The 22400-nt window shown below is 40.0% G+C and overlaps 1 protein-coding gene across 1 annotated transcript in view; it reads left to right on the top strand.

The window, feature by feature from the left end:
- Positions 1-22059, top strand: part of SMC5 (structural maintenance of chromosomes 5) — a 51504-nt gene extending 29445 nt beyond the window's left edge. The window contains exons 16-24 of the mRNA XM_064176483.1: positions 672-795; positions 4671-4793; positions 10294-10419; positions 11034-11129; positions 11521-11625; positions 11820-11939; positions 17544-17723; positions 17818-17913; positions 20679-22059. Coding sequence (XP_064032553.1) covers positions 672-795; positions 4671-4793; positions 10294-10419; positions 11034-11129; positions 11521-11625; positions 11820-11939; positions 17544-17723; positions 17818-17913; positions 20679-20819 — 1111 coding nt within the window. The 3' untranslated portion in view covers positions 20820-22059. The remainder of the gene's footprint in view (positions 1-671; positions 796-4670; positions 4794-10293; positions 10420-11033; positions 11130-11520; positions 11626-11819; positions 11940-17543; positions 17724-17817; positions 17914-20678) is intronic.
- The last annotated feature ends 341 nt before the right edge of the window (positions 22060-22400 follow it).

Raw genomic sequence — 22400 nt, 5'->3', positions numbered from 1 at the left:
AAGTATAGGCTGGATGTTAGCAGGAAGTTCTTCACAGGGAGAGTGATTTGCCATTGGAATGGGCTGCCCAGGAAGGCGGTGGAGTTGCTGTCCCTGGGGGTGTTCAAGAAAAGCCTGGATGAGGCACTTAATGCCATGGTCTAGTTGATTGGATAGGGCTGTGAGCTAGGTTGGACTGGATGATCTTGGAGGTCTCTTCCAACCTGGTTGATTCTATGATTCTGTGATTCTAAGTCTTACTGTTCTGGCTTTCTGCAGTAAATTGAAGAGAATTCTTTCTTGGCTAGTGCATAAAATAAGAGCTGAGCAAACCTCCTGAACACTCCTACTGCTGTATTGTTGCAAGGCTCTTGTAGCAGAAGAAAATTACCGTTACACTGATTTGGCTAATTTTTTTCCCTTAATTGTTTTTAAAATCTGAAATTTACCGAAGTATGTTGCTGAATGATGTTCATAGTAGCCAAAATCAGTTTCATTGATTATGAATTTTTATTCTTTTGCATTTAAGTGTTCATAGATCAGGAATTCCTCGTGTGTTCACAGTGTATGCACACAAGGTATACAAATAACCTATTTTTGCAAACTATGAGTTCATCAACAAGATTAATAATTTTTGCATTTTTGTATAATGTATTTTTAATCAGGATTAATTGAATGTTAATTCCTCATAGTTTAAAGCAGTTGGAACAAGATGGTATTAACCTAGAGGAGGAATCTCAACAGGCGAATGTAAAGATTAAAGAACTAAATATCCAAAAAACAAGACTTGTTAATGAATTGATGCATCTCATAAAGGTATGTATTTTAATTCAGTACGCATCTCTCTATGAAGAGTCCAGTTCTTGTAACTTAAGTAAGAAGTATGCAATGTTCAGATTTGTAAATATTCATAAGCTAGCTTTCTGCCAGATAAACAACTTTTGAAGCTTTTTTTAACTCAATCTTGTTTGTCTTCCATTGATACAATTCATAGATCATTTTCTTGTGTTCAGGCTCTGTGACTGAGATCTTACAGTCCATGGTCTGATTCAGTAAATATATGAATCAGCTGTGTAACTCTTTTAGCCTGTACATTTTCAGCATACTGCATAGTTCTGTGAAATATTCTTTCCACTCTACTTCATAACCTTTTGCTTGTTTGTTTTTTATTGAAAAAAAAAAAAAAGTAGCCATTAGTCATGTGAAAGACTGACTTAAAACTGTAAGGCTCCGTGTCTGTAAAGAAGGCTGGGATGGGAAAAGTACTCAAGTCTGTGTTGTGAAGGGATTTTGTTTGGGTTTTGGGGGGATTAAATATGACGCCAAATTTAAAAGGGTTTAAAATAATTTAATATTATATACAAAAGGAATTCCCCCAAAAAAACTTTTGTATGTGGTTGTGAAATTACTTTACAGCATGTCTATTTACAGCAGGAACCAGGAATTAAGTAGAGGTTTGGAAAGGTTTTGGATAGAGAGTCTTGTGGCATAAACGTGCCATGGGTAAAGTCTGAAAGTCAATGCTGCTTAAATCGAGGTTACTCAGTTACTCACTGGCTGGAGTCACAGTCTCGGTGATCCCAAATATGTGCGGCAAAGCCACGTCGTTGACTCTCGTGGATCTGAATAATTCAGTTCAGGTATTATTGGAGTGCGCTATCTGAAGGCTCCACGGGCACGATCGAGCTGGGAACGACGGGCTGGAGCGGTAGCTGGCCGGGAGCGCCTTGGTCGATTTTCCCTGGGCTGGTGCGAGGTGCCGTGGGTCGGAATGCATCGGCGGTGGCCCCAAAAGCGGCAAAGAGGCTAGGAGTGGCGGGTGGAGGAGGGTGGCAGGAACACTGAATTGCCCCTTTTATGAGATATGGGCCCGAGATTGATGGTCCTTGGCCGCAATGCTGTCCAATAAGAGTCTGGCAGCAAGCCAAAACATACCAAATAAGGTGAAATCCACAGGTCCGGTACCCCCAAATATGGAGGGGGCTCAGGTGGATCCCCACCCTAGGCGCATGAGCTTACACAACGTGTTTGCTTCAACCTTGCAAACCGGCAGGCCAGACTCGAAGGCACCAGGCTTATTGTGCTCCTTTGTCCCCCTTCATTTGTTTTCCCCAGGTTTGGGCAGGGCAGCACCTTTCGGGTGGACAGCGTGTCCGGGCAAGAATAGGCTTGTAAACACGGCCATTTGGACCTATGTGGCCCTCCACCACACTCAGGTTCCAGTGTCATTGGGTTTTCTTTAATTCAAAAAATGGAGGAAAAAAGTTAGGACTTAATTGTTGCTTTAGCTAAGGCTGTAAGCCCTAATAATGGGATCTTCCATAAGGTGAATTTTCTTAGGGGATTGGGTTTTTTTTGAAGAGCTAAGGAGTAAGAGTTAGTTTCAGTTCTAAGGGAATCTGCTTGTGCTTTAACACTCAGCAAACTGTGGTGCCGTTCAGGCAGCCACTTAGAGCATGTATGTTCTTGCTTTGCTATTACTAACATCAAAAAAGTGGTCTTGTTTATCCCTGAAAAGAATCGAGTATTATTTTTGAAGTGAGGCTAATTTCAATGCATTTCAATTTCTGGTCTTTATATAATTTTTTTAAAGAAAAAATTCTGAGTGAGAAGCTGTTTCTCTTTGACAGGCATGGGCTGCAAGAACTGGTGTATTTCAGAAATGACATTTGGGTCAGTTAGTCAAAGCAATTTTGAAAGTCCCCAAGAATAGCAAAAAAATAACCTGCCAAGTTAAAAGTGTTGCTTGGGCTTTAGCTTACTTCTGTGTAACTTACAGAGCTTGTACAGGTAATAACAGTCCTGAAAAGTAACTCTTAAAACTTTTTTTCAAATGCTCTATATTTAAAACAGGATTTTCTAGATTATTGTATTGATTTTTGTATTTGATGCCCATTTCCCAGTACATAAACTGTTCCAAGTGAGTTGCTGTTGTGAAGTGCAGTGTAAATTGTTTGCATACTGTTCCCGTGCTGCCTGAATGTGTATCTTAATCTCTTTTTCACCAGTACATGAAAAGAGACTTGCAAATACGTACTTGAAATATGTACCATGTATTTCTCAGTATACCTGGGTGTATGGGAGAATGGATTGTATTTGCCTGAAGTAATTTTTGATTGCAAAAGGGATTTATTTCAGTTTTGCATCAGCTTAATTTTCATGCTTTGTGTGCTGAGGGAAATACATGCTTGTACATACTGAAGAGAAAAAAATGTTCTGATAGAAGAAAGATTGTATGTATTGTCAGAATTTTGATATCCATGCACTTCTGATTATCCCCAAACCAAAATTCATGATGAATTTCAATTTTTTGTGAGTCTTTGTGTTTTCTACACTAGCTTTTGTAGTTACAGTAACTGTATAGACTATTAAAGTAATAAAAACCTAGGCAGTCATATGTTTTAGGCAGTAGTCACTTCTGCCACAGAAGGAAATTTCAGACACATAGGGGATTTTGTGTATCCCTAGTGGTAACATTATTTGTTTATTTTAAAGAATTTTGGGTTTTTTTGGAACTGTCAGCTAGAATAACAGGCTACTGTGTATTTGCACAAATACACAAGACAGAGTGTGCCTGGTGTGTTTTTAATACATATCAATACTTAGCAGTCTGTTGACAGAAGTAGCATTGTGCCACCGTTTCAGATTCTGGCATTGTATTTGTGTGTAGTTCTTTGTGCTGTCATCTTTGAATAAGTTCAGCTTTATCCAGCTCAGCTCTTTCTGTCGTCCAACTCCGTTTGTGATGAATGATTTTTTTTTTCAGTTTACTTCCCTGATGATTTTTTTTAGATTATTTAAGTGGATTGGAAATTAATAAACTCAGTCCTGTGGCCAAGTTCACACTGTTGAAACTAACTTTGTGTTGAAATGATAAGTAGCAAAGAACTTAACACCCTCAAAACATATTCTACAGAGCTGCTAGGTCTGCACTTGAAACATTGTCCTCCCTTTCATTAAGAGATGAGATTTATATGCGGGTCATTGAAGAAAGAAAAAAAAAAAAAACCCAAACCAAATATCCAACAAACAAACAAAAGCCAAACAACCACAAAAGTAAATTGGTGTTCTCACTTCCTCATAATTTGAGGCCTGAAGCTACCCTTCAGGCATACAAGAATACATGGCTGATTTTGAAACCTCTAGACCATTCTTGAGTGTTACTGGTTTAACGTTAAAATGATTGCTTCTTTAAAGTTGTCAAGAGGTTCTGGGGATCGCTGAAGCCTGGTATGAATCTTCCAAAGTAGAGCCTGATACCATTTATATGCTGTTCCAGACACTGGAGTTGCTCTGATCAATCCTTTTGCCTTGTCAGTGAGAGAGCCAAGTATCTTAAATAGTTGTGATTTTTTTTTTTTTTTTTTTTTTGCTTTTCCTATCTTTGTGTGACTTAAGTCCATCAAAATCTACCTACTGGATTCTGTCTCTTAAAGCACTGATGAGGCTATGATTTTTCTCATGTTTTACATGTGAGTATATGGCATAGAGAAATAAAAGATGTTTGGGTCACCAATAAGTCACTGTTCTTTTTCACAGAATTTGATTGACAGCAATACTGGAGAGTTGAACACAGCATAAGATTGTGTACTATGACTGAAAATGGATGGTTTCTTAAGCCATATAGTGATTGTATCAGGTTTTGGTCTCTTGTGGGGAAAAAAAATAACATTTTCTGTTTCCCTGTGTAGAACTGTGTATCACTGAACATGGCCAAAGCAGACTTGGTTCTTCAGAGCGCTGTAGTGGCTGCTGAGAAGAACAGAATGGAACTGGAGTATAAAGCAGGAAGTGTACAGCTGAAAGCTGCAGAGGTAACTAGTTTTATGAATACTGGAATATCTGTGATGATATCTTATGGAAGCCTTTATGGTGTAGGAAAAAACTGCTTCTCTGTTTAGAAATAAGTGTGTGTGCTGCCAAATAGTTAACCTTGATTGCTGTAGTTCGATTTAATTTTTCTTCATTTAAAGCTGAATGGGAGCTTTGCCTTCCTCAAGACAGCTAACTGGCTGGAATAATGTGCTGAACAGTCGTCATGTCCTGACCCATGTATATCCTATCACACGTAGCATATGTAAAGGGCTAGCTGTTATTTGGAAGTATTATCTTTCATAGAATCATAGACTCATACAATGGTTTAGGTTGGAAGGGACCTCAATGATCATCTAGTTCCAGCATTGAACACCTCCAGTGAGGGAGCATCCACAAGCTCCCTGGGCAACCTGTTCCAGTGTGTCAGCACCCTCACTGTAAAGAACTTCTTCCTAACATCTAGTTTGAATCGCCCTTCTTCAAGTTTAAACCCATTACCTCCTCCTCCTGTCATTACAAGACCTTGTAAATAGTCCCTCCCCAGCCCACCTGCAGGCCCCCTTCAGATACTGGAAGGCTACTACAAGGTCTTCTCGAAGCCTTCTCTTAGATTGCTTCCAAGTCTGTCATAGATGAGTGACTCCAACCGACATGGAGATGCAAACACAAGATGAACTTGAAAGTCCTGTATCAAAGAGAACCAGAGATGCTTTGGTTTTCTTTTTACCTCTCTTTCACACCTTATTGTCTCATGCTATAATTAAATGCCTTTATTTTAGAGGGTGGAAAGGAGGATAAGTGATCCTTCTGTTGATCATATTATGAAGCAGTTCTCTGCCCAGGTAAAGATAGTCTTTGAAGAATTAGTCCATGGATATGTTGTATGAGTAGAGAATACTGCAATCTCTCAGGGATTGGTGCATAGAGGTCAATTCTTTATTTTTTGTAGAAGTACAATATTTCAGTGTACTGGGGAAAGATTGTCAAAGTACAAGAGGGTAAATTATTTCCTCATCTTGAGTCAAGTTAACTGTAGTCTGCTGCTAATTCAGTTTGATACACAATTAAAAATTAAATGCTGTTAAATTGTAAAGAAGTGATATTTATGAGGATGGTAACTATTTGGGGTGGATATGATCTTCCAAAATGAATAGTCTTAGTATGTGTTCAGACAACTGCTTGAGGTTATAAGTATCACCCCTTGCAGGAAAATGATGTAGAGGGGAACTTGCTAAAAGGAGCAGAAAATAGCCTGAGGACAGAAATAAGTCCAGCATGTCACTTGGCAAATCATTCATGCATCAGTTCTGTCATGTAATGCAGCTGTTATGCAGACTTTGCTAAAATTCGGTGAAAATAGCTTCATTGATGTAGCTCAGTAAAGGGTGAGAATGTATTACAAAGCCATGTTCTCATATGAGTAGTGTGTATCGTCACTGGGCAAGGTAGTGTTTTGAGTTCTGTCTGTCACCATCTTCATTGTTTAGAGAATAGCTTAACTGTAAAGGTCTGCTCCTTAAGTAGTCAGGACTTGTAATGTAAATGTTGTGGTATTTCTTGGTTAAACAAGTTGTCTCCTTCCCCAGTGAAGAGATGTTTGAGTTAACTGAGGTCCCATTAGTTGTCTTTACTGGGTTACATTGAAACATAGAAGTAGAGTACCAGAGTGTCTATATTTCGGAGGGTTGGTTCTAGGAACATTAAAGTAGAAAAGAAACTTAAAATCAATAACCTTGGTGATAAGAATTTCACGACATTTAACTGCTGTGGAGGAAATGCTTCTGTGTATTCAAGTGCATCTTAGGTTCTGACATACGTGAAAGCTGTAGCATCGTGCAGTAGCATGTTGAATCTTTGAATTAAGTCTTTAGCCCCTCTTATTTTCAGAAGTTTTTTCCCATTTCAGTCTGCGAGTTGCATGTTGTATACTCTGATTTATTTCTTATTTTCTGCCTTAAGAAATGCATTTTCATGGGGAAAAGTCAGTATTTATTAGTTTCATCTCAAATTGTTATTTGAAATAGTGTGTTTAAATTGGCCCTTCCCTCTAGCTTCTTAATGGCTTAGGCTAAAGGTGATAGTTCTTTTCTACAACATTACTGTGTTAAGATAGTCTTGCCCCAAAACTACCTGTGAGCATGCCATTGCAGCACTTTTATAAAGTCGTGAAAGCAGGTTCTGTGTGTTTAAATAAACCTGCACAAACAAAGCACCCATACAGAAATAGATATATTGTACAAGAGCTGTGTAATGTACAGAACTGTACTGTAACTGTAGCCTCAACAGTTAAGAGACCATTACTTCTATTTTAATTGTCAGACATTTTTGTAGGTCATGTGCTGGTTTTGATGTATTCACTGCAGTTGGAATGGTGGGTATCAGCCAAAGAAGCCATGAAACTTTGTTAATACATAGCTCTTACTCGTAGTGTTTGTCTCTCTAGCAGTCTTGACTATAATAGCTGAGTAAATTTGTGATTAAGATGTGACACAAATACAAACCCACTTAGTGTATCTAAGAGAAGATACTTTGTGAGGCCTTGGCACTGGAATACTGTGGAGATAGCAGCATGTTTGTTGGTTTGTGGTGGTTTTCTTTTTAACCACTTTGGTAGAAAGACTGAAAAATTACACTTTTGAGCAAGTCAGGTTAGCAACTACAGCTGTCTTGGTTTTGTATTTTGTCATTGCAGTTCAAGTGGGAACCTTAGTGTTATCTTAACTCTTTGTATTAATATAAGAAGCAAATATGTGTTTGTGATCCCTTAACTTTGGGGAAGATTGTTAGTCCCATCTGCTCATTAGATAATTGGCACACTTGCCTGCTTGTTTGTGATGGTTGTTTGCAAGAGTGTTGCTAGCTGTCTTGCTTTGATAGCTCATTAATTTTCAGGTTCATTTGGTGTAAATTGGCTTAAATAATTGGTATTAATACTACTTAAACCAAGTTTTAGGAAAATGCCATTTCTGTTTTATTTTGTATAAATTTCCAAACTTAGCTAATTACATGCTGCCACCAAGCACATACTCAAACAGAAATTCGTGAGGAAACGTTGACTACTTGCAATTACATTTTTTTTAACCAGCTTCTTAACTTTGCCCAAAACAAAATATAAATTGCTTGTGCATGAAAAATATGATTGTTTCTCTTGTTCAGTAGATGCTTTTCTGGAAGCAGTAATCACAACCCCGCAGTAGTACTGAACTTTCCTGAGGTACCTTTATAAAGTTCTTTTCAAGTTGGTTCTTATGCTATTGGCTGAAATAAGTACAAACCTCTAAGATGTGATACTCTTTTTAGCCTTTTTGAATATGTCAACACAGTTAGAGCATGTTTGTGAAGACTGTGAAGCACTTACCTCACATGCAAAATCTATATCCCAGTACTTGGTGAAGGAAAGGGAAAACAGGATTTTTGAGTTGGTACATGCTCTAGAGCATGTATCAACCCATGTGCATAACTGTTAGTATTGCTTCTGTTGTGTTTAGTAAATAAAGAGTAAGAAAGTAAGGTGAGTTTCTATGAGTGTCTATGTGGTGTACTTAACTATACTTACTTAACTATATAATCTCCAAATATATACTTCAAAATATTTTTGCCACTGGAGGGCTCCTATATTTTACTGAAGTACACAACAATAAAAACTGGGAAGATAAAGCTCTTGCAAGTTCAGGAATGCAGCTAAAGTTTTCAAACTGTCAGAGAAAAGTTCAGAAGCAGAATATTGTGCATAAGGATTTTCAGCTAAAATTTTGTGTCTCTGAAAAAGTGAAAAAAGTGTATTCCTATGGTGTAACTGTCAAAATAAGATGGATTGTGTGTGTAACCACTGTATAGTAAATCAGCTGCTGTTTGTGAACAGAAGGACTGGTTGATGATGTAGCAATTGTGGGCTGTCTTGGGCACAGCAATCATTAAATGAAAGAGTCCTCGGTTGTTGGAGAAGCAAAGAGGGGTTCAGCAGAACGGTCTGTTTGGTCTTCTGGTGGGCAGACTTTGGCCTGTTTCAGAGACAATTGAAAGAGTCCCTTGGGAGGCAGTGCCAAGGGGCCAAAGAATCCAGGCAGGCTGGATGCTTTTCAAGAAGGAAGCCTTAAGGGTTCAGGAACAGACTGGCCCTGTGTGCTGTAAGACAAGTCATCATGCAAGAAGAATGACCTGGCTGAATGGAGAGGTTTAGTTGCTGCTTCGGGAGGAAAGGGGAGGCTGTGGTCATTGGAAGAAAGGGCAGGCCAGTCAGGAAGACTACAAAGCTCTTGTGAGGCTATGCAGGGAGAAAAGGAGAAGGGCAAGCTGGAAACTGGTTTTAGCTGTTATAGAGAATAGGAAATGCTTCTACAAATGTATTAGCAACAAAATGAGGACTGAGGAGAATCTCTATCCTTTGCCAGAGGCAAGGGGAAAGAAGTGGTCAAGGATAAGGGAAAGGCTAAGGTAGTCAGTGCCTTCTTTACTTCAGTCTTTGGTAGTAGGACTAGTTGATCACTGGCTACCCAGTGTCATGAGCCGGGAGACAGGCACTGGAAACAGAGTGGAGCCCCTGTAATCCAAGAGGAGATGGTTCATGACCTGCTGCACTACTTAGACATACACAAGTCTAGGGAGGGGCAGGCATCATACACCCACGGTTACTAAGTGAACTGGTGGAAGTGCTCACCAAGCCACTTCCCATCATATATTAGCAGTCTTGGCTAAGTGGGGAGGTCCCAGCTGACAGGAGATTGGCAAACATGATGCCCATCCACAAGAAGGGACAGAAGGAGGACCTAGGGAACTACAGGTTCCTCAGTGCTGGGGAAGGTCATAGAGCAGGTCATCTTGAGTACCATTATGCAGCAGGTGCAGGGCAGTCAGGTTATCAGGTCCAATCATCATGGCTTCATGAAGGGCAGGTCCTGTTTGATGAACTTGATCTGCTTCTATGGCAAGGTGAACCACTTAGTGGACTGGGGAAATGGTGTGGATGTTGTGTACCTGGATTCTAGTAAAGTTTTTGACAGCGTTTCCCACAGCATTCTCCTGGAGAAGCTGACTGCTTACAGCTTGGATGGGCAGATGATACACTGCGTTAAGAACTGACTGAGTAGATGGGCTCAGAGAGTGATGGTGAATGGAGTTAAATCCAGCTGTCATCCAGCCAGAAGTGGTGTCCTCTAGGGCTTAGGATTTGGGCCAGCTTTTGGAGAAGCAGTGATCTGGATGAGAGAATTGTGTGTGCCTTGGGTAAGTTTGCAGGTGATCCTAAATTGGGTGGGAGTGTTAAACTGCTCAAGGCAGACAGTGCAGAGAGATGTGGACGGCCTGGATGGATGGGTGGAGCTTATCTGAGGTTTAACAAGGCTAAGTGCCTCTTCAGAAGTGCTCAGTAATGGCAAGCAGCAGGCCTGCAGTAGGGACTGATTTGAATGTTGTCAGGTGCCATTGTGCTGTCATCATGTCTGGAAATTTAGATTGAAGAAGGGAAGAAGTATATATTTTACTATCTTTATTTTCTAACAGCAAAGATTTCATGAACTGGATGATAGGAAGCGAGTTCTTACAGAAAACTCCAAGGAATTGCTGAAAAAAGCTCGACATGTCTGCAAACTGAGTCCAGATCAACATCTTCCAAAGGAATTTCAAACTGTATGTAGAAACACAAATCTCTACAGATCTCTTACATTTTTTGGTAGTGCATGCTGTTGTAACTTCACCAGCAAAGAATATTATGTATTTTTTATATAGAAGGCTTCTAGTAAAGGATTTTGTGCAATTCTGTATTGTTGGCTTACAGGTTGTCACTTCCTGTACTTTTAAGCACTTTTCAGTAGTGCTGGGATTGTTTTGTTCATTTCCGATTAAAGTCTAAAGTGCTACGGAAATGATTAGAAAACATATTTTCCTAGCTTCTTGCTCTAAAGGAGCACACAAAAGAACTGAAGTCTGGGCCTGTCTGCTTACATGGAGGTCTTCTCAGCCTCTGGAGGTATTTGCACAGCTTAGCTACTGTAACCTCTGGTGTATACCAAGTCTCTGAAAATCTGTACCTGCACAAGGTATCTTTGTCAAGTGGTAGCACTTCTAGTCTTCTTTCTATGTCCAGAATACTTTGTGAGGGAATCTTGCTGTATTATATTTTGAGTATGTGACATTCTGATTAAAAGCTATAGATCATTTTTTGACTTTTCTGATCTCTTTTTAGTAAACTTGGAGTCCTTCATTAACGTTGCTGTGTAACACATGCATTCTTTCTCTTCTAGGCTTTTCAGGCTCTTCCATCTACGCTGGAGGAAATTGATGCTTTTCTGAATGAAGAGAAAACCAGGGCCTCCTGTTTCACAGGCCTGAGTGCTTCGGCATGTTCCCTACTTTCCTTCCACCCTCTCTTCCACCCCCTCCACCCATATTGTACTTTCTTCCCACTCTGTGCTAGATCTCGTGGTATAATAAGCTAGACAGCAGTAACAATGTGCTGTAAATGCCAGATTCTGCATCTATTAAAATTTTAAGCAGGTTCTTCCAAAAGAACAGTGTGCTCTGTGCCTTCTGAAAAAAAAAGTCACAGTAACTTGAAATAAGCAGTGCTTTACAGTTGCTTAAAAGCTAGAGATTAATCTCAGTTCAGTCTGCAGTGCAATAATCTATGTAATTGTGTTTGAACAGAATCAGTGCAGTGTGATATTTCTACAGTCAAGGTTGGAAATGGCAAACATTTTGTTTACTGCTTGTGTTTTTTTGTTCTGGCAGGTTGTTGAAGAATACAATAAACAGACACAAGAAATAGAGCAGTTGACAGAATATCTAGAGGAGAAGAAAAATGAATTGGATAACTATAAGCAAAACATTTCACAGGTACTAGCTTAAAATTTTTACTTCTGTATCAGTATGTCATTATGAGAATAGAATGTATGTACAGAAATAAAGGGTAACCTTGCAGGTTGTTTTGAGTGTAAACTGAGATGTTAGTTTCTGTAGTTAACAGTATTTTATAATTTAAATTCCACCTCTAAAGAAAATTATTTTTACATGGATATGTCTACTTCTAGGTCAAAGAAAGGTGGCTTAACCCCTTGAAAAAGCTGATTGAGCAAATTAATGAGAAGTTCAGTAACTTCTTTAATTCTATGCAGTGTGTTGGTGAAGTTGATCTTCATGTGGAAAATGAGGTATTGCAATTTATTTTTCATATGTAAAATTAACACATTTTCATATATCATTTTTTGCTAGAGGTTGCTAGAGAGGAAAAAAATTAAAACAAGTTATTTAGTAGCTGTAGTAGAAAGATGTTATGTAAAAAAAACCAACAGATTTTTACTGATGAATGTGCTTTTTTTTGTGCTAGAATTGACTTACAGTCTGATGAAAGGAAAGCTGGGTCTGTCAAGATGCATATGGGACTTCAGCTCACTGCCTTTTGGAGACTTCTGGCAGCTTACAGAGCTCACTTAGAAGTGTTTACTTTAGCTGTAGCTCAGACTTACTAAACAGTGATTTAATTCTGTGTTTTTAGTTAATTCGTGCTATTCTATTGTCATTTGTTGCCTAAATATGCATTGTATTGATTTGGTTCTCCATGCATTTTCTATTTACTTGAAAGTTGCTTGTCTGCTAAGAGACAAAACATGGAGGGTGAGAAAGGTGACCTGTCTTCAAAACTGGAAAAAATTGGCACTTGGCAAACATGAATTGTTAACTATGTGAGGTTACCTTCATTCTCTCCTAAAGTGTATATGGATTTGCCTTGGCCTCAAAGATTCACATTTTCATGTTTCTATAATATTGTTACAGCAGAAGCACCAGACCTTTGGAGTACACACAGATAAATACCACTACAAGACCTTAACACTTTTCACTCCTGAGGATGTTTGTCTGCATTTAGAGTAAAATGCCAGATACAAAAAAGATGTCTTATTCCTCTGATTTAACAGATTAGCAGACCTGAGAGAATTTAATAGATCCTCTCCAGTGTTAGATGCTGTCCAGTACATACATTACTTATCACAGAAAAAGACCTGAAGGTAGTAACTAAGTTGGAATGTATTCCTACAGACTTGAAGTTCCATGAGGCAGTTTTAAGACTTTTAGATGGTACACCTTCTTTGCTTCCTGGTGGCATTTAGACCTTATTATTCCCCATGAAAGCCAGGCTACAATGGAACTCGATTCTGCCTGGTTACCCTAGTTCATGTGCCCTTTGATGACCATAAAATGTTTTAATCTGAATCCAACTGACATAGAATTATAAAATTGTTTAGGTTGGGAAAAGCCTCTAGGATCATAAAGTCCAACTGTCAACACCACCATGGCTATATCCTGAAATGCATGTCTACACATTCTGTGAACACCTCAGAGGGCAGCCTATTCCAGTTCCTGATCAACCTTTCAGTAAAGACATTTTTCTTAATATCCAATCTGAACCTCCCTTAACACAACTTGAAACCATTTCCTCTCATTCTGTGACTTGATTCTAGAGAGAATTACCCCCACCTCACTACAGCATCCTTTCAGGTAGTTGTTGAGCAATGAGGTCTCCTCTAGACGTACTCTTTTCCAAGCTAAACAATCACAGTTCCTTCAGCTTCTCCTCATAAGGCTTGTTCTCCAGACCCTTCGCCAGTTTTGTTACCCTTCTTTGGACACGTTCCAGCACCTCAGTGGCTTCCACCAGTGATAATACATCAGTATTAAGGGTGTAGCCTCACCCGCACAATCACTGCTCTACTCCTACTGGCCATGCTATTTCTGATACAGGACAGCATGCGGTTGGCCTCCTTGGCCACCTGAGCGTGCTGATGGTTTGTGTTCAGGTGGCTGTCAACCAGCACACCCAGGTTCTTTTCTGCCAGACAGCTTTCTAGCCACTCTGCCCCAGGCCTGTAGCATTGCATGGGGTTGTTGCAACCCAAGTGCACAACCCACTAATTGGCCTTATTAAACCTAAGATGACTAACCTCAATCCAGCCTGTCCAAATTTCTGTCATCAAGTAGAACCACACTCCCACCCGCCTAACAGTGTCATGTGCAGACTTACCGAAGGTGCACTCAATCTCCTCATCCAGATCATTGGTAAAGATAGCAATATAGACTGGGGATCAGGTGACAGAAAGCAGCCCTGTGGAAAAGGACTTGTGGATGCTGATGGATGAGAGTCTGGACGTGAGTGGACAGTGTGCACTTGCAGTCCAGAAGGCAAATCACATCCTGGGATGCATCAAAAGATGCATTGCCAGAGATTCAAAGCAGTGATTCTGACGCTTTGCTCTAGTGAGACATCACCTCTGGAGCCCTCAGTATAGGAAGGACATGGACCTAATGGAGTGGGTCACAGAGGAGGGCCACAATAGTGATCGGGAGGTTGGAGCACTTCTGCTACAATGACAGGCTGAGGGAACTGGACTTACTCTGCTTGTAGAAGTGAAGGCTCCAAGGAGATATAATAGCAGCCTTCCTGTACCTGAAGGAGACCTCCAAGAAGGATGGAGAGAGAATATTTGCCACAGTCTATGCCACAGTGATAGGATGTGTGGGGCAGTGACTTCAAACTAGAGAAGAGCAGATTTAGACTGGATGTTAGGAACAGGCTTTTTACTATGAGGATAGTGGAACACTGGAACAGGTTGTCCAGAGAGGTGGTTTGGGCCTCATCCCTGGAGATATTCAGAGAGAGGCTTGACAGGTCTCTGGGCAACCTGATGTAGTTAAGGATGTCCCTGATGACTGCAGAGGTGGTTGGATTAGATGGATTTCAGAGGTGACTCTTGACCCAGACCATTCTATGCTTCCCATTTCTGCACTGAGTCTAACTGGGCTTCAGAAATACACAGTCAGGTTCTTCAGAGATTTCTTTATTCTCAATGATGGTTGAAATCTTTGTTGTGTGGTTTTCCTGACTGAGTATGAAAAGGAAGTTGCTGTCATGGTGGATTTTGTCTGGTCTTAGTATCTCAATCTGCTGATGAAAGAAAAGTGAAGGATTTAATTGCTGCTTGCACTCTTAAGTGGTTCGAGTAGGATCTTAACCTACACACCCCCACCCGATCTAGTCACCCCACTGTTCAATTTGATAGAGTCATGTACTCTAATGGATTTTTTTAATGATAAATAGAAGTGACAGTGGTATTGCTTTCTTCTTTTCCTAGACAAGATTTTTTTTCTTTTCAGTATTCTTAATATGCGTAAAGTCATGCACCAGGAGGGCGTAGTATTGAAAATTCTCTAACAGGAATGGATGGCTACAGGCAGTTTAGTAGAGATGGGCAGGGCAGAAGAGGTGGTGGAATTACACTATATATTAAAGAGAGCCTTAAAAATATTGAAGTCAGCGAAGTCCTATTGAATGCCTCTGGGTCAAAATCAGAGGGGTTGTTTAGAAGGAAGACCTTAGAGTAGATGTCTGTTACTGACCCCCAAACTGAGATGAGGCAAGTCTTGAGTCACATAAGCAAGCTTTAGGTCAACAGAACCTGGTTCTTGTGCGAGACTTTAACTGCCCAGACATTTGCTGGAAGAAAAACACAGCAGTTCACCTGGCAGACAACAACTTTCTGGAATGCATAGGGGACTTCTTCCTCATACAAAAGTTAGATATACCAGCCAGGAATGAGGCATTGCTGGATTTACTGCTCAGTAACCAAGAAAACCTGCTTTGTGGCAGTTAGTCATAGCCTGGACTGCAGCAATGACAATATTGTGGAGTTTGGGATACTGCTGAACACACTAAAAGTTAGCTCCAAAACAAAGGTTTTAGATTTTAGAAGAGTGAATTTCAGAGCTCAGTTGGAAGAAATCCATAGGGAAGCTTCCATAAAGGACAAAGGAGCTAGCAAGAACGCTCCACTGGACACACAAAACCAGTTCATCCACTCTAAAGGCAGGGGATGTAGGTGGAACAAGAGACCCCCTTGGCTTAACTGTGAGCTTCTGTGTCTGCTCATAACCAAGAGGGATGGAACAGTGGAACACTGCTTATTGAAGGCTACAGGGACATTGCATGCAGAGATGCAGTTAGGAAAGCAGACTGTCAGCTTGGACTGGAATTGGGCAAAAATAAATTAACAAGTGAAAACATAAAGAGGCTACAGGCCCACTATTAAACAGGAGAGGTGAACTAGTCACCAACAGAGATGAAAAGGCACATGTCCTCAACATGACCTTCACCTCTGTTTTCACCAGCACTGCTGAATCTCAGGCCATGGGAATGAAAATCCAGGTGGGTGCAGAGTCTCGCCTTCAGTGAACGTAGAAGTGCTGTGTCAACTATTACAGGGACTTGGTCCTTACAAAGCTATGGGCCCAGACGTCATAGAATCATAGAATAGAATGGAATCAGAGAATGGTTTAGGTTGGAAGAAACCTCAAAGATCATCTAGTTCCAACCCCTTGCCATAGGCAGGGACACCTCCCTCCACCCAAGGGTACTAAGTGAGCTGGCTGGTTATTGCTAGGCATCTTTCTGCAATCTATGAGAAGTCTTGTAAATAAGGAGACAAACTTGAGTGCTAAAAGGTTAATGTCACCATTATCTATAAGAAGAGTTCCAAGGAGGACCCTGGTAATTACAGACCCATTCACCTCATTCCAGTCCTGAAAGTTACAGAACAGGTCCTTCTAGGAACTGTCAGAAGTCAGGTGGAGCACACATTTGGTAAAAGTCAACATGGATTCACCAGGGACAGATTGTGCTTGGCAAATCAGATCACCTTCTATGACAAAGTAACTTGCTCAGTTGATGCAGGGTGAGCAGTTGACATTGTATACCTGGACTTCTCCAAGGCTTTTGACATCGTCCCCCACAACGTCCTCCTAGACAATCTGAGACATTATGGCTTAGATAGGTGGCCTGTGTGCTGGCTGGCAGGACATATCCAGAGGGTGGTAGTAAATAGTTTTCTCAGACTGGTATTCAGGCACAAGTGTGGTCCCCCAGGGATTGATATTAGACCCGATGCTTTTCAGTATCTTCAATAAGTGGTCTGGATGTTGGGATCAAGAGCGCCCTGATGAAGTCTGCAGATGACACCAAAATGAGTGGGGAAATTGATGCTCTGGAAGGGAGAGCTGTCGCCCTCCAGAAAGACCTGGACAGGCTGAATAAGTGTGTGTTGGAAACATGGTGGCCATCAGGAACAGGAAAGTAATTGTCTGTCTAGTCTCAGCGCTGGTGAGGCCACATCTTGCATTCAATTCTGGGCCCTGCCGTACAAGAAGGACATGGGAAGTGCTGTAGCATGCTCAGAGAAGGGCAACAAGGCTTATGAAGGGCCTGCAATGAGTGAGGGAGCTGGTGTTGTTCAGTTTAGAAAACAGGAGGCTGAGGGGAGACCTCATCACTTTCTACAACTACTGGAAGGGAGGTTGGAGCAAGGAGGGTACTGGCCTCTCCATGATGGTGAACAACTGTATTAGAGCGTGGTTACAAGTTCTGCTGGGGAGGATATTAGGAAATACTTCACAGAGAGGGTTATTAAACATTGGAATGATCTTCCCAGGGCAGTGGTGGAGTCACCATCCTTGGAGGTGTTGAAGCAGCCTGTGGACCTGGTGCTTGGGCACATGGTTTGGTATTCACTCTTTAGTGCTGCGTTGAGGCTTGGACTGGATGATGTCTGAGGTCTCTTCCAACCAGATGTTTTCTGTGATCATGTGATATTAAGTTAAACCTGAGTAGTTCATAGATCCCTGTAGCACGTTTGATGTAAATTTCCTGTAATTTGCATCTCATTGAACTGTAGGACAGAGAAACTGAATTTAACAAGTACTGGCTTTTGTAGGAGGAGTATGACAAGTATGGGATTCGCATTAGAGTCAAATTCCACAGTAGCACTGAACTTCATGAATTGACTCCATATCATCAGAGTGGAGGTGAGAAAAGCGTTTCCACTATGTTGTACCTGATGGCTCTACAGGAACTCAACAGATGTCCTTTCAGGGTTGTAGATGAAATAAATCAGGTAAGGATCAGTAGTGCAGCATATAACCTCACTGGACAGGTGCTTATGACATAGCAACAAGAACAGAGGGTTTTTTCTTTTTTTTTTCTTTCAGGGAATGGATCCAACGAATGAGAGAAGAGTTTTTGATATGGTTGTGAAAACTGCTTGTAAAGAAAGCACATCTCAGTATTTCTTTGTTACACCAAAGGTGCGTGTTGGAAAAGTAAATTGGAAATTTAATATGTATGAGATTTGAGTGTGGTTTGATAATATCCCTATATGCACAGTATGAGTTACCTCTATTTTACTGAAGAGCTTAATATTCAGTGGTAGCTGTGAGAGAATTTGTCCATTTTACGGACAGCCCTGGCAGAAGTTCAGACAAGTTATACCAAGGCTGTTCTTATCATAAACATTTTCTGGAGTGAGGTCTCTGTGGAGCTATTATGAATTAACCACCAGAGGATGGAGGGCCCAGGTAACAAGGCCATCAAATGTAACACCTCTGAGATAATTGCCTAGAATGGGGATTGTAGCAGAGACCAACTTCAAGGTACCTTGGATAATGACACTGGAAAAGGCTACTTCTGCTGACACTGGAAGTGTCTCACATTAACGAAGGAAAACTATTCAAGTAATAATTTGAGATTTGTGAGCTCAGAAAAAGTCAATATGTACTCCAGGGGGGATGGTACGAAGAAGACTTTTCAGTCCAGAATGACCAGTGCTAATTCTTCTCTTCTGCTGAATAAAAATAACTGACATCCTAAGTGATGCAGTGATGTTATGCTGTGGCTCAACAGGGCTAGTAAGCAGTGTGGCTGTTCACCTGCACCGCTAACAGAAGCTAATGTTATGTTCAACTTGATCCAAGACAGATTGAAGCAATAGAAGTTACTGGTGTACAAGCAATTCAGTAATGGCATGTACACTTTCTAAGATACCAGTTCTCTTGCATCCCATACTTCACTGTATTTTTGAAAATCTAGCAGGTGTGTGCTGCTCTTTTCTGTAAGTAGCAGTGAAGGACCTGAGAAAAGTCACCTGCAGCATTTACTTGACTGAAAGTAGGAGCAAGGTGATGGTTGTTCTTTCTGATCTTGCAGTATACTTACCTAAATACAGTTTGGTTGTTCCCTGTTGACATTACTTCTGTACTTTGTATATTATCTATCCCCTTTCATCATCTTGTGATTTCTTTCCTTATTGGATCTGCCTTTCTGTGCTCGCTTTTAACATAGAGAAGTAACAGTGGTTTGAATGTTGAAAGAATAGAGATGGCTACCAAGTGCAGTGCTTTCCACATGACTGTGTGTTCGGAGTGTTAAAAATTATGTTCATTGTCAAATCAGTAAGAACACAAAGAAGAGGAAAATTTGAGCAGGCAGAGCTAAGTAGATCAGAATAAAAATGAGAAAGCAGGAGTGATGCAATTTGGAGGGTTAGAGAGGAAAAAAAAAAGTCCATTTAACATCATGGGAAGAGGATGATCAAGGGAAGGGATCCACCAATATAAAGCAGCAAGAGATGGCAATGTATTTCACCTTTCATTTTCTTAATCAAAATGCAAGTAGGTGATCACTAGGTTAGCTTGGTGAAGTAGTAATGGCCTACCACAAAGAATGTTATTAAGATAGCACATCACATAAAGGCTTTAGCTGGTGTTTGAGTGGACTGCATCAGGCTATAATTAAATGAGCAGAGCAAGCAGAGGAGAGGGCCATACTCTCCTCTTCCTATAGCTTATTTGCCAGTTCCTGAACTTACACTAAATGTCATAATTTACTGGAAAGCACATATGTAACTGCATACTAGAAAGTATGGCACACTTCCATGCTGAGGAGGTTCAGTGTATATATCCAGTGGGTAGAGAAAAAAATGTTACTATGTTTTTTCAGTATGTTGACACCTTGCCCAGCTGTATTTTTGAATAAGCTAAAAGAGGAAGGTGTGTAGATTAATATACAGTAGAGTTGAAGATGAAAGTTGTATTCTGAATAGTTGTGATTCACTGTCAGAATGAGTAGATAAACTAAATGTGTTCCATAGGACCGAGTCTTGGTTTGAAAATCAATGGTTTTGGTATCTATGCTGAAACAACTATCATTTATAAACCATGCAAATAATCATCATTTTGAGAGTGTATGCTTCTTTTCTGTAGAACAAGAATAGAATTCAAAAGATTAGGTAACTTTAGGTGAAAACAGGATGCATTTCTTCACAGACAAGCATCAGACTAAGTATTTAAGCGGGAAAAATCAGCAACAATATCTGGTCTAAGGCATAAATTGCTGAATAACTGGGGAAAGAGAAGTTGGTGTGGATGACAAGTTAAGCATCAGTTATAGATAAATTCTAAAAATCATCCTGAGCACCACAGGTAACCCTGTAGCTTGCATGACATCTGTGTGCCTGCTGCACGTGTGTTTGCTGCACTTGCGCCTTAAAATATTTGGACTATGGCAAATGTCCAGCTTTGGCTGTTACACCTGGGTAAAGCAATGCAGTGACCGTAGTCCAGAAGACAGCAGTGCAACTTTAAAGAAGCTTTGAAAGTTTTGAGTTTCTGGTAATATCAAATGCTTATCTCAGAGGAGCATGAGGCTGAAGAGTGCTGTAATAATTGTGCCCAGGTAAATCTGCCTCCTGTCTTGCCCTGGCAAAAAAGGGAAAACAGCCACTGTTCTGTGACCATTGTGACTATGGAAAAAAAGCCAAAACCCTTCATGTGCAGCAAGAAGGTAGAGATTACATACAAAGATTTTGTTGTGGTAGGAATAGTGAAGCATGGAAATTGCCTAAGCTATGACTGGAGTCACTTTGTGGGTTTCAAGGAACAAATTGACATCGTCTGTCCTGCATTTGAGATCTAAGGCTTTACATAGACTTCCTTCACCAATTTAGATAATGGCAAATGTCTCCTCTTACTATTTTTACTTCTGATTTTTTTTTGTTTGTTTTGTTTTCCACCAGATCCTGCGAAATCTCACTTACAATGACAAGATGACTGTGTTGTTTGTCTATAGCGGACCTTTTATGTTGCAGACAGACAAATGGGACCTGAAGGCTTTCTGTAGGCGGCGGCGGCGACTTGGAAGGATGGAGGAACAGTAATGAATATAAATATACATATGTGTGTATATAATGCTTTTTGTAGAAATTTTTTGAATATATGGCTTTGAAGACATTAGAAATTGTGAGAGATTCTCATCTCCTGTAAAGGAATCAGTGAATTACTAAAACTGGTGTAAAATGTTACATGTTTGAAGTTTATAGTATTTCTTCAGATCTTTCATAGTAACCTCTTTCTTCAGAGAACCTGCCTTTTCTCAATAGTAGTTTTAAATAAAAAGAAAGTCTCTTGTATTTTTTTATTTTATCAGTAGTGTAGCATCAGAGGTACAGTTAATTTTTCTAGGCTGTAATGAAATAATTCTGCCTGCTTTTTTTCTCATTTTCCCAAAACCTGGACTTTGGTCTTGGTACATACTGTTTCGCTGAGGGTGTTCACCAAACTTTTCCTATTGAAATGAGAACTTTATGAATGGATTAAGAAGATGAGTAGGAAGAGAGTGGTTTGTAAGTAGCTGTGCACTGGAAGTTGATATGAAGAATATGCTATTGTTAGACCAAAATATTATTGTTACTTATTATTTTTCAGCTAATATTCCATTTTGTATTCCTGGAAGGATAAGTTCTTTATTTTTCTAGCAAGTGTTTCTTAGCAAGGAGAGTGACAAAGGGACAAGTGGAATTTTTCAAACAGTGAGCTAATTAGCTTGCAGAAGTAAAACTAAGCAATATATAACTGGTTTGGTGGTTTGTTTGTTTTTTTTTTCCTTTTATTAAGTAAAACTTAGTATATTTTTGGTGGTAGGAGGAGAAAACAGTCTTGTTGATTTCACATATAAGTTGAAGCCAGGAGACTTTTCACAAGGATTCAGTGACATTGGGGTGATGGTATGCACAGTGGCTTTTCAACGGAGAGATATAAAATCCGTGAGTAGGGTTGTGATCATAGCTGTTCAGCAATGGAAAGTAGATGTCATCAATAGAATGCTGAATACCTAAAATAAAGTTCTGGTTGCTTACTTAACTATCTTAAATAACAAAAAAATGGAGTCCTTAATATTGAATTGTACAGAGTATGACTTGTGAAAAATGGAAACTGTGATTGGTATATATAAATACATGTAAAAATGATGTAGTCTCAGTACACCATTTGAAAATATGCAGTATCCTTGTTTTCTCAGAAGAGTAGCTCTCAGTAGAATTTTATACAGAATTTGACATCCACTTGATTTGGAGTAAGTTTCCCATAACAGCCTCCTGTCAATAAACTTTGCCAATGGAATCCATTTGTCAGGCTTTTTTTTTTACAGAATGTTAGAAATAAAATAACTCACTGCAAAAGAGAAGCTCAAATATGCAAGGATTCAAGTATTAAAGGTTGAGTACAGTAGTTCTTGTTTTCAGTTACTTTTTCTGGAATCCTGTAAGGGAATAGAGAGGTACACATTCTTATATTGCAGGCCAACATTGATCAGCGGAGCTCTGACTGTGAAACAAGTTCCTGGAGTAAGTTCCATGAGGATTCGTGTCCATACACAAACACTTGCAGAGGAATTTCAAGTGTGGAAACTCAGGCTGTAGTCCAGGCATTGAGTAAGTCAGCAAGTATCCTTGACTTAATTG

Source organism: Pogoniulus pusillus, chromosome Z (assembly GCF_015220805.1).
Source record: "Pogoniulus pusillus isolate bPogPus1 chromosome Z, bPogPus1.pri, whole genome shotgun sequence".
Taxonomy (NCBI): domain Eukaryota; kingdom Metazoa; phylum Chordata; class Aves; order Piciformes; family Lybiidae; genus Pogoniulus; species Pogoniulus pusillus.
This window is presented reverse-complemented; position numbering and strand designations above follow the sequence as displayed.